Source organism: Xiphophorus couchianus, chromosome 2 (assembly GCF_001444195.1).
Source record: "Xiphophorus couchianus chromosome 2, X_couchianus-1.0, whole genome shotgun sequence".
In the NCBI taxonomy this organism is placed as follows: Eukaryota; Metazoa; Chordata; class Actinopteri; order Cyprinodontiformes; family Poeciliidae; genus Xiphophorus; species Xiphophorus couchianus.
Genome location: NC_040229.1, coordinates 27,630,078 through 27,643,062, shown reverse-complemented (window position 1 = coordinate 27,643,062; position 12,985 = coordinate 27,630,078). Strand labels below are relative to the sequence as shown.

The window sequence follows — 12,985 nt, the reverse complement described above, 5'->3', positions numbered from 1 at the left end:
TGAAATAATCTAATTTAGTGATCAATTAATCGTTTTTAGTCTTTTTTTTTTGCTGAAAGAACATATTCAGAGCAGTAATTAAGTGAAAACTGTACAAAAAATATATACATATATACAAAGAACTTTGTAAATACATTCTGCCCAAACCTACAGTTTGAACAGACAGTGGCACAGTTTAAGTTTCACCTGTTTCAAATTCCCTAAAAAAATACATCTTTTGTTTTTCAATCAATAATTAGTTAATCCAATACAGTCAAGAGATTAGCCCTACTTTGTATTGACGACCTTGCTACAGCTGTATTTCACATGCCCTGAAATACAGTATAATTTACAGTATAATGAAATACATTGAAATACAGTAGTGGCAGCATAATGCTATGGGGAAGTTCTTCTTGATGGGGGCAAATCATCTGCAGAAAACTGATCGGATGATGGATGAAGCTAAAAACAGAGCGACCCTGGAAGGAAACCTCGCCCTAGTGCTACTCTGCGTTGCCATGGTGACACCACCGCATTTAATTGACTCCTTCTGAGGGACACTGGCTGAATGGAGAAAAGGAGCAAGCGAACTCAACAGGAGCCAAACTTATCATTATTCTGTCTGGATGGTGAGACTATATATCCTACATCAGGACAGATTCATTCAGCACCAACTATCAGCTGAATAAACGCAATCTACCTTAAATTAAATATTTGATTTGTGAAATATGACCAGGACAGGCGTCCCAGGATGAAAACAAAAATAACTCTGTTAGAACACAAATAAAAGGTCTCGGCTTTGGCAGACTGAAAGATATTTAGTCATATGCAAAAATATTCACATTGTTGTATTATAGCAGAATAAATTCTACCGCACATTACCCTGAACACACCATCCTCACGCAGCAAGGTGGTGGCAAGACCACGCTGTTTGGGATGACATAACAATGGAATGGTTTAAATTATAGTATGCTCATGTAATAAAAAGACATAAATCCTTTAAATAAGGAATCTGTGTGCAGATTTGAAGACTGGTACTCCCAGACCCTGTACAACACTGTAACAGAAAAACTGCGCATTTATTACGAATAGACATATCAGACTCACAATTCAAGCGATGTGCAAGTGCGTTGGATCACTTTTTTTATTATTATTACTATTTGTATTAATTTTAGATTCATTACAATACAAAGAACAAAGAAGAAAGAATCACTTTTTTAAAAATGTAAATAATGTACACTTGTATTTAACATTTCAAAAGACAGACAATTTAGAATACAGTATATCAGTGCAGAAAAACAGCTGTGCAATAACAGCAAAAATGTTATTTAGAAAATATGTAAAAACAGAGTGGGTGATTGTGAAAACTCCAGCATGTGTAAAGACTTTTTGAGTTTGTTGGGAGGAGTGATGGTTATAGAGTCCGACAGCTGCTGGGAGGAAGCACCTGCGGTAATGCTCCTTTGTGCATTTAGGATGCAGCAGTCTATCAGTAATTTTCCGCGTTAATGTATGCCAACACTGACTACGATATGCTCTGGTGTCTTTTCTGCAGGTCAGTGAATTGCTGGGAACAGCAGCCCCCAAGCAGCAGGCAACACTCACCGTGTCCTGCCGTGGGGAGGTGGGCTGGAGCTCCGTGGGACAGCAGCAGATCCTGCGGGAGTTCCTGGAGTACAAGCTAAACCCAGAGCTTGTTCTCCCCAAGATGGAGGGTGTCACAGAGTTCACAGAGTATGTCTCTGAAACTGTAGACGTCCCCTCGCCTTTCGACCTGCTAGAGCCCCCCACCTCCGGAGGCTTCCTGAAACTGTCGAAGCCATGTTGCTACATCTTTCCCGGAGGACGGGGAGACTCGGCGCTCTTTGCTGTGAACGGCTTCAACATCCTAGTGGACGGAGGCTCTGAGAGGAAATCCTGCTTCTGGAAACTGGTCCGTCACCTGGACCGCATCGACTCGATTCTGCTCACTCACATCGGCGCCGACAACCTCCCGGGTATCAATGGGCTTCTTCAGAGAAAGATCGCAGAACAGGAGGAGGAGCAGTCACAAGGCTCCACAAACTACAGCGACTGGATGAAAAACCTGATTTCTCCAGAGCTTGGTGTAGTCTTCTTCAACGTGCCAGAGAAGCTCCGTTTACCAGAGTCTAATCTCAAAGTGAAACGCAGCATCGAAGAGGCCTCGCTTACTCTGCAGTACCTTAGTAAACTAGGAATCAAGCCAGAGCCCCTGTATCGAGTGGTCAGCAACACCATCGAACCCATTACACTTTTTCATAAGATGGGAGTTGGGAGGTTAGATATGTATATTCTTAACCCAGTAAAAGATAGCAAAGAGATGCAATTTTTAATGCAGAAGTGGGCTGGCAATAGCAAGGCCAAAACTGGCATTGTGTTGCCCAGTGGGAAGGAAGGAGAAATATCTGTGCCCTACCTGACATCAGTTACAGCCTTAGTTGTGTGGCTACCTGCCAGCCCTACAGAAAAGATCATCAGAGTGTTGTTCCCTGGGAATGCACCACAAAACAAGATCTTAGAGGGGCTGGAAAAACTAAAACATCTCGACTACTTGAGGTATCCTGTAGCCACGCAAAAGGACATTGCTTCAGGAGCTCCTCTATCGGTTATTAAACAAACAAAGTTAAAACAAAGAACGGATAGCAAAGAAAGTCTCAAATCCTCCCCTAAGACCACAGCAAAGACCTCAAAGAAAGAAACTGATGGACAGGATGATGTGTCAAATGCAACAGAAGCAAAAAGTGACTCTGTAAAGGAAAATATTGTAGAGAAAAAAGAGGAAAAGAAGCCAACCAAAACAATAAAATCTAAAACTGAAGTGCCAGAAAAGAAAAAACTGAAAGAGAAAACTGTGAAAAAGCATTCAAAGGAAAGGGCTTCAAAGATGGATGAGAAGAAAGACAAAGAGAAGAAAGAGATAAAGAAAATAAAGAAAGATGATTCTGGCAAAAAAGATGACAAGAAAGAGGCCAAGTCCAAAGAGGACAAGAAGAAGGATGGATCCAAACCTGAGCTGAGAAAAATCACCAAACCTGACCTGAAACCTCTCACACCCGAAGTCAGAAAGACCTTACATAAAGCGAAAGCGTCAAGTAAAACCAAGACAATAAAAAGCAAAGCCACAAAGGCTGAGCCTGCTGAGCCCAAAGCAGACGGAGTAAAGCCTGTGGTTGTTAAACCCGAACCCAGTGAGAAAAAAGCTGCTGTTGGGGGTACAACAGCTGTATCCACACCTGAAGACCTCAGTAAGGATTTCGAAGAACTGAAAAAAGATGAAGGAAAAGCTGTATCAGCAGAGCTACCTGTGAGTGATAAGGTTTCCCCTGGGCCAATAGCAGAAAGTCTAATCCAAGAGAAGGCCAAAGCGCCAGATGCAGTTTCAGAAATCCCACAGAAACCAAAGTCCCCTGAAAAGGCAGCGTCAGCTCCAGATGCAGAAGCAAAAGCTGAAGGGAAAGACAAAGAGTCAGCTCAAGAGAAAGAACTAGAAGAAGCGCAAATATTTGAGGATGAGGGAGCTGCATCTCAGGATGAGGAAGAGATGGAGGAAGAGTCCCCCGCTGCAGAAAAGAAAGCCCTGGAGGAAGAAGAGGAGGAGGACATGGGAATAGGTGTGGATGAAGATGAATCTAAGTGGACAGAGGCAAAGGACGATGGACTTGACAGGAAACACGAGACAGAAGAAATGGAGAAATCAGAATATTTGTCCAACAAAGCTTTGACAGCACAGCAGTTCCAAACGACTCCATCCAGGAAAGAAGAGGAGGAAAAAGAAGCAGGGATGGAGGAGGAAGAAGAAGAGGGGCTGGAGAAACCTGAACTGGAAGAGGTAGAGGACTTAGACGTGATAGCAGATGAAGAGATCAAAGTCAAGCCTGAAGATGAAGCCGAAAACAAAACAGGTGAGATTCCCTCTGCGGTGGCTATGGAAGGAGCCGCTGCAGCTGAACCCGTCTTCTACATCCAGGACGAGATGATCCCTGGCTACTCTGAGACAGAGCAGACCATCTCTGATGAGGAGATCCACGAGGAGGCAGAAGAGAGAATCCCTCACCTCCAGTATGACGTTGGTGTCTACGACATCTCTGTTCCAGATCAGACGGATTCCTTTGTGGACATTCATGGAATGCGAGAGATGCAGGCAGCTGCCATGGTAGAGAAAGGTTTCATTCCAGGTGTGCAGGAGCAAGTCTCTGTTTTCACCAACATCATCACTGCTCCCCTTGCAGAGGAGGAGCATGTGTCTTCTGCAACGTCCATCACAGAATATGACAAAATGTCCTCCTTTCCTACATCTATTGCGGACGATCAATCAGTGGCATCTGTTGCCGCACCCCATGCTGAGGAAATGCTCAAGACCCCGGCTTCTTCTTCAACGGCAGTAAGCACATGCCAAGGCAAAGAGCAGCCACCCTCTGCAGGAAGTCTATCACCACCTTCCTTAGAAGAGGACAAACTGTCCAAGTCTCCGTCTAATGATTTACAGCTCCCTATTGCAGAGGACAAGATGGTAACTGAAGCTCCTGACAAGACAGAAGAGGAGGAGGAAGAAGATGACGAAGAGGAAGAAGAAGACCAAACCCCTAACGTTGACATTTCTCTTGAAAAACTTCAAGAGGGTTATGCTGCATCTCAAATACTGCAGAGCAAAAAAACAGACAACGAGGAGGTTTCTGGCAGTAGATCTCCAGAAAAGACTCGCCATGACATCAAACCAGACCATCTACCAGTGGAGGAGGAAAACATCGATGCAGTAGCTCCTAAAGACATTTCCTCTGTTGTGCCTACAAGACCCTTTGGATCTGACTCAGTAACCTCAGAGAGCGAAGAGCGCTGCTTCAGTCCGGATGACATCACTGTGAAAATGGCTTCTCCTCCACAGTCCGGACCCTCGAGTGCTGCTCAATCTCCAATTCATCAGTCTCCAGTAGAAACCAAGACAACTGTTTTCCTGGATTCTGAGTTGCTTAAGGAGGAGGCACTTTCTGAAGAAGTCACCACAAAGGACAGCCAAACCAAAATGAAGGATGACCAGGAAAGTGAAAAGCAGAAAGAAGTAGAGAGACAGAAAGTAGGCCAGTTTGAAGAAATGTCTGGAAGATCTGAGGATGAATCATTTGAAAGGGACATTAAAGAGGCTGTAGTGGTAAAAGAGACAGAAAAAGATATTACGTCAGTGCCAAAAGTAGAAGGAAAACAGGCAGAATTAATGTCTGCCGTTGCATCGTCTTTAACAGAAACTAAACTACCTGTTGGGGCCAAAGAGGATTCCCTCCCATCATCTGACAAAGAGGATCCTTTCAGCCGTACCGGAGAGGAGGAACCTAAAGTGCCTGGGTCAAGTAAATTCCCAGAAGAGAAAAGTAGTTCCTTAGCTCACGATAAAAAAGATGATGATGACAATGATGATGATGATGATGACAATAAATGTGCTATTAAAGTCACCAGTGTTGTGCATGAAAAAGATGCGGATGAGATCCCCGGTCGCAAAGAACCCAAGGAAGAAGAAAATCAGAAATCTGTCATTCAGGAATCGGTTTCAACCGTGACGTCCGTCATGGATGAGAAGGCAGAGAAAATATCCACAAAGGAGGATATTTATGACACTACACCTACTAAAGAAGGAGCAAAGGATACTGGAGCTATTGAGGAAGCTATTAAATATGATCACAAAGAGACAGAAAAAGATAAGACCAAAACCAATGAGCCAGTACAGAAAGAAGCTGTGCCTTCTGAGGGCAAACAAGTCAAAGATGAACAGACAGAGGAAGACGGAAAACAACAGCATAAACTTGACCTCAAAATTGGTGGTGACTTAAAGGAAATAGAGGTGGAAAAGGGTGATATTTCTGATGCAGAGATTTTAAAAGGTAATGAGAAGAAAGAGATGGATACTTTTCATATTAAGACCCATGAAAAAGATGTTGAAAAGGTTCAGCCATCAGATATCAGTGATGTTAAGGAAGAGAGCCAGGGGGAGGGAAAGACAGATGATGTGCTATTTTCTGAGTCTTCCAAAGAAGAGACAAAAAAGGAGAAAGACATCAAACTACAAGAAGAGCAGGAGGAGGAAAAAGAAGTGGAAAAACAAGATGTGTCACCCACTAAGCCCCTTACAGATCAAGGAGAAGAAGAGACGAAAAAAGATGAAGAAATTAGTGATGCACACAAAGCCCCTTTTACCAAGAAAGAAGATGATGAGCAAGAAATTAGTACAGATGCAATCTTGACATTCAGCCACACCCAAGTAGAGAAAGACATAACAGTGAGTCAAGAGATCACTGCAGACAGGTCAGCAACTGAACAGGAAGAGAAAATCTCAAAGAAGGAAAATATTCCATGCTCTGAGCCTTGCCAGGAAGAAAATAAGGATCTAACTACACTCAAAGATGATGCATCCCTATTTAAACCTACGGTAGAAGAAGACAATAAGCAGGCCATGAAGATAGAAGATACTATGGCTGTTCAGTCCAGTACGTTTGAGGAAAAGGAAAAGGTACCAAGTAAGGCAACTCCTGTTGGTAAGCCAACAACTGAAGAAAAAAGAGAGCACAAAGAAAGTAAAGACACTGAAGATGCAGTCAAAGTTACCAAAATGGACGAAGTGCCTGAAAACATAAGTAAAGATGCTGAATCCTCCACTACAACAACAAGCAAAGAAGCAAAAGAGACGCTTCAACCTGAAAGACCCATCACAGGAGAAGAGCAGCAGCAGAAAGCACATGAAAATGTCACATCTGCTGTCAAAGCACCTCCAATAGTAGAAGACGACGCAATAATAAGTGAGCATGTACCAGATGTCAAAACAATCGAAGATGAAGCAACCCCAAAGGACGTTGGTAATGAGGCTACTCCCACGATACGAGATGAACAAGACAAAGAAGTCAGTAAAGATCTTTGTGGAGTTGACAGAACAGCAGAGGGAGCAAAAGAGACAGTAGCAGAGAAAGAGGAGGCAATCCCTATCAAACTGTCCAAAGAAGAACAAGCGACAGCTCACGATCATGGTGTAGATATCCTGCACTCCAAGGAGGAGAAAGATACAGCTACGGACACAATTTCTGACATGAAACCCAGCAAAGAGCAGGAAACTGAAAAAACGGCAGAGGCAGAGGAGGAGAAGAAGGTTGAAACCAAGGATGATGCATCAGATTTAAAACTGGACAAAGAGGAGACAAATAAGACGATGATAGAAAAACCTGATGTTGAAGTAGTTAAGGTTAAGAAAGAGGATGAAAAGATTGATGCTATTGAATGTGTTACTGATAAAAAGGAGAAAGAAAAGGACGCTGCTGAAATTTCTAAGGACGGAAAGGTGGAGGATAAAGGAGATGTTTCTGTGAAACAACCCCAGGAGGACGTTACTGACCAAAAACTCATGTCAGAACAAATGAAGGACACCACTGAACCACTCTCTGACACAAAAGACAAGGAGTCATCTAAGGTTGAAGCTCTTAAAGAAGAAAAAGGTAAAATGAAGCAGGAGAGTCAGGTCATCAAGGAGACTCACATTCCAACAACTAGCATCACAGAGGAGAAAGATAAGTATCCCATTCTGTCAGAATCCAAGATGGATGATAAAAAAGAAACAAGTGTTGGTAATGAAAATGCACTTGAAGAAGGTTCTGATAAACTGTCTGGAATCCATCCAGGGAAGGAAACTTTCTCAGAAGGAACACAACAGGGATTTGTGTTGAAAGATGACATTGGTATGTCTTTCCGAGAAATCCAGGGGGAGCCACAAGAACAAGAGGAAGAATTGAAGGTCATTAGTTCAGAAGAGAGGGTGGAGAGAGAAAAAGACGATGCGCATGTTGCCGAGCTGAGCAAAGAACAGAAAATGGAGAAAGAGCAAGAGAAGGACTACACTTATGAGACCGAGGACATTAAGGAAGAAAAACCAAAACCAGCTGAAGATGTGAAGATGGTTCAAGAAAAGGATGCTGTATGCATAAAAGTCGATGTCACAGAGAAAGCAAAGCCCGACTACATTGAAGCAGATCAAACTAAAGAGGAAAAATGGGAGAAAGAGGAAGTGCAGGAGAAAGACCAGGACAAAGGCATCAAACAACCTTCTCAGGAAATATCAGGAGAAGCAATGTTGACCCCCAAGTCAGATCACAAACCTGCATTTGTGGTCCAGTCATCAGATGAAGACAGAGAGGATGAAGAAGAGGAGGACATCTGCATGGGAGGAGCGGGTTCCCGACCTTTGTCAGTAGAGTCAAGAAAATCTGACCATGATATTTCCTCTGTGTGTGTGACTCTAACGCAGACTCCCCAAATAAATTACCAAACTACGCCTGCTGCATCTCAGCTTCCCGCGGTGATCATACCCACTCTGACGATGCAGGAACCGTCCCTGGATGAGGACATCAAAGACTCCGGAAAAGAAGAAAGCAGACTTGCACCTGAAGTTGACAAAGATGTTGTGAAAACAGAAACCACAGCTGCTCCACTCGCCAAGCCGGAGTCGACTCTTGATATTGTTACATCAAAGGAGGAGGAAGCAGTTTGCAGTAGTGCAGCTGTCAAAGCAGAACCGGCATCACAAGCCACTGAGACAAAGCCCATGTTGTCAACAGTATCTAGTACCGACAGCCAACCAAGGAGCAGCACACTTTCGAGCACAGAGAGCCAGTCCAGTGTGGACGAAACATTCCAACAAGAGAAACACATACCGTCTGAGCTGAGCTCAAGTATATGTGGCTCAGAAAAGAACAGGCCAGATGAGAAACAAGCAAAAGAAGCAGAACGGGAGATGGAAGGAGAAAGGGAGGTGGTATCTCCAGGACTGTCACAACCCTGTTCATATTTCCTGATTGATAAAGAATCTGAATATGCTAGAGACACCACCAGCAGTGTAAAAACAGATTCAAGTGAAAAAATGAGCTTAAAAACAGAGATTATAAGTGAAAGCCTCGGAGATGAGACAGAAACTTTTGGTGCATCTAAGTATGATCCAGATGAAAAGCCCATCCCTAAAGGCCAAGATCCAGAGAGAAGAGAAGATGCTGAGATTTCTCCAGGCCTTGATACCACTTCTGATATGTGCATTGATGATAACCGAAGAGCGAGCCAGGCAGAAAGTGGAGGAGCCATGTTTCTATTAGATGATCAGTACAAAGAAGAACCGCTGTCCTTCAGCAGAGTCGACTACAGCCCGGTGTCCCTCACAGAGAGCGAGAAGAGCAGCCACCACAGCCGAAGTGCCTCCCCTAGAGACGAAGACAGAGAGAAAGGCCAAGAGGAAGAGAGTCAGAGAGAAGAAAGAGCAGATTCACCTTGTGTTGACAAGAGCTATTTCTCCACAAACATGCAAGACAACAAAACATCCCAAGCTGCCGAGTCATACTCATTTACTACCAAAGAAGACAAACCTGAAAAATCAGAGAAAGAGAAAGAAGAAATGATGGAAGGAGGTGCTTCAACTTCTCAGATACAACCAACACAAGAGGGTGACATTGCTGACATTCAGCCTGCAGCCATCTCTTTAAGAGAGGAAACAGTTTCAGCTCTAAGGGGTCACGCGGACCTAGGGGCGACCGGTGAAACATTTGGAGAAATCACAGAGAAGGAGAAGACGGAAGAACAGAAAGAAAAGTATGCTGGGTCATTCAAATATAAAGAGGGAAGTTCTGATTGTCCGAAGGAGGAAGATGGCTCTCCATCTGGTCGGCATTCACCTGCAGAAAAAGACATTTTACCTCAACGCGTGTCGTCTTCAGTGAGACAAGATCCTCCAGTTGATTCAAGGAGCGGCGCTACAGCCGCATGTGTGGGAGCTGATATCGATGACAATGTCCTGGCATCTGATTTCAGTAAAATTAGCAGCTCTGTTCCTTGTAAGTCTTTACATTTTCCAGAGAGAAAAGAAATCCTCGTGGACAAAAGGCTGCTGGTAGAGGGAGAGGATTTCAGTGTTGACGATGATGACGAGGAAGACGAAGAGGAGGAAGAAGAGGACATGTCGAGTGATATAGATATGGAAAAGGGAGCGAGGGAGCAGTCAGAAAAAGAAATGTGCCGACGCGGTTCTAATGACAGCACTAAGTTGGAGGAGACAGAGGACTCAAATAAAATGTCCCAGTTGTCTGAATCAGGTTTCCTCAAAGAGGAGTCAGCCTGTAAAACAACTCCTGATGATGGCTCAGCTTCACAAGTCATAGACATGGGCAAAACAGATGGAGGTGACAAACAGGAGAGCACAATTAGAGACACAACAGCTTCAAAACCTGAGACAAAAAGTCAAGATTTAGACAGAACACCTAAAACGGATGAAGGCGGTATCACAGCAGAAGATACTCAAAAACATTCTGATGAAACAAAAATAGAACACAAAGACGAAGTAGATTATTTATTTGATCCGACAACAAGGTCGCCACCTGTAGATCATGTTACATCTGAAGCGCTAAAGGAAGATGACACCAACATTTTACATCCACCAGAGTCTCAGTTTGTGACAAAAGAAACAACAGAAGCAACATCTATGAGAACACTGATAAGCTGCTCTTTGACATCTGGTCATTCTGAGGAAATGCCCAAACCTACATCTAGTCCTCCGCTTTCTGACAGTGGGCTGAGCAAATGTGGAGGTTTTTCTGAGGACAGCCAAGTTGGGCTGAATGTGGAAAAGAAAGAAACCTCTGGCCTCCCAGATGCCTCTGGACAGTCCGAGTCAAGTGACGTTAGGTATTTCAGCCAAAGTCGAAATCTTCAGCGCACAGACATCATGACAGAACATGAAACTACTTCATCAGATATCTCCTACACCACCCTAACAAACTCTTCTTCAACATACTCCTCTACATCATACAGTTACTCATCTTCTGCCTCAACATCTGCTCTTTTCAACCAGGAGAAAGTTGCAACTTTACCTCAACCAACTTCTGAGGTATCTTTGGCCAAGGAGGAACTTCCATTTAAAGCGGCATCCACAGGCTCGTGTTTTGGAGGTTTAAAGAGGGACGAATACCTGGAGGTGATGACAAAGCCAGCAGGAGAAATGTCCAAGCCATCGTCTGTGGACTCATCTGCCACTCCCAAGAAGCTTGAGGATCAAGAGCAAAAAGCTGATATAAAGCAGAGTACTGAGATATCAACCTCCATCCCTGCAACTTCTCAACCAAACATAAAGCCAGTAGCTTTCCCCGACAGTCCATCTACATCAGAAATTCACTTTGATGTCTCTCCTCTCCAAAGGGCTGACTCCTCTGACCAGGGGTGCAAGAACAAGGAGCCTGAAACACTTGAACTGGAGGACAGCACCCTGCCATGCCGCATTGAATGTCAAAAAATCCAAGTGTCTGACCCAAAGGAGGCTTTTTCCTCAAAGACTGAAATGTATTCAGCAGAGAGTACAGTTCAGTTCACAGAGGAAAGGACCATCACCATCACCTCTACCAGTACCGAGTCTCAACTTGCCGTGACAACAGAAACAACTCAACATGCAGCCTCAGTAACTCCACCAAGTGACATTGGAGCCACTCAAACCTCATGTGCCACAACAGATTTAAAGGATAAGACGACAACAGGAGCTACTGAACATATGAAGGAAGACGTCCATATAGAGGAAAAAGAAATAAGTGGAAAAGATGAAAAGACAGAAACAATTAGCGACATAGGCACCAAACAGAAGACAGAAGAGAAGAAACTGGATGAAAAGACTTGTAAAGATGGAAGTATAGAAGATAGGAAAGAAACAACTGACCCTAAGGTGAGCGAAAACATAGAAACTGGGAAACAAGTGGAGGCAGAAAAATGGGAGGACAAAAGCTTCTTAGAGAAGCCATCAGTGAGGTTAGAAGTAAGGAGAAAGAGCAGCTTATCAGACTGGGAGCTTTTGCAGAGGCCTGAGGACTATCCAGGAACCCCTCCACCAGACTACGATGATGGAGACGAAGTAGCAGATGAGGAAACTAAGGAATGGGGGGCCACTTCTCATACTACGTCAGAGTCTTACCACACAGAAGCACCTAGCAAAGCAGACATAAAGACTGGTCGTCCCTTTGACCTGAACACTGGAGCAACTTCTTCTGCCTACCCTGAGGCCTACTCGTCCTGCGAGTATAAACACCGCAAGGGTGAGCTTTCTCCATCCTTCATCAACCCCAGTCTTCACCACCTCTCCAGCGACGAGGGTGAAGAGGACGGACACAGTGACCGCTCCCAGGAAGGAGACGAGGACGAGCACGAGCAACACTCAGTGAAAAGGAGGTCGCACAAGCACAGGCGCCATCACGCTCAGAGTCACCATGGTGAAGCTGGACAGGGGACACACCAGGTGACGGGAGCAATGTCCTCTGGTTTGGCTGTCACATTAGCCGGGGAAGAGACGCCTCCGACGTCAGTCAGTGAGTCATTACCTTCACAGTCAGACTCTGATGTCCCTCCGGAAACAGAGGAGTGTCCATCTATAACTGCTGAGGGAAATCTGGACTCTGATGAAGATGCAGAGCATCTGCCAGTGGACAAATCTGCCTCTGGAGTTGGAAGCAGCCACCATGGATCTTCACCACGCTCGTCTCAGAAACCCCACGATCCCCTCCCGGCCCCTATAAAAGACCCCCTGCCCCATCCGCCCCATCCAGATGTCTGCATGGTCGACCCAGAGGCTCTTCTCAACGACCACAGCGGCACAGAGAGACTTCTGAAGAAGAAAGGCCTCAGAAAGGGCAAACCAAAGTCAGCCTCTCCTGCTCGTAAGGGTGATGCCAGGAAGAGGTCTACTACTCCGGTGAAGTCCAAAGACTCCGGCTCACCTCGTTCCGCCTCCCTCAGGAGAAAGGACACAGACAGAAGCTCTAGACTGATCAAAATGTCTGAGACGCAAGGCTCGAGGAGTGAGCTCCTGAACCCTGGGAAAGGGTTGGTCAACGGCATCAAGAGCAGTTCAGGTGTGTTAAAGTCCACATTTCATTCAACATAGCATCACCATGAAAAATATGCAGATCCCAGACTGACTTAAATCTAATTCACATGTTAT

The 12,985-nt window shown here is 44.6% G+C and overlaps 1 protein-coding gene across 2 annotated transcripts in view; it reads left to right on the top strand.

Moving 5' to 3' along the window:
- The window catches only part of map1ab (microtubule-associated protein 1Ab), a 95,473-nt gene that overhangs the window by 64,644 nt on the left and 17,844 nt on the right, over nucleotides 1-12,985 (top strand). For both annotated transcript variants that reach the window (XR_003596759.1, XM_028026903.1), the window contains exon 5: nucleotides 1,535-12,896. Coding sequence is in view for 1 of the 2 variants with exons in the window: in XM_028026903.1 (XP_027882704.1) it covers nucleotides 1,535-12,896 (11,362 nt within the window). In the remaining variant the exon portion in view is untranslated. The remainder of the gene's footprint in view (nucleotides 1-1,534; nucleotides 12,897-12,985) is intronic.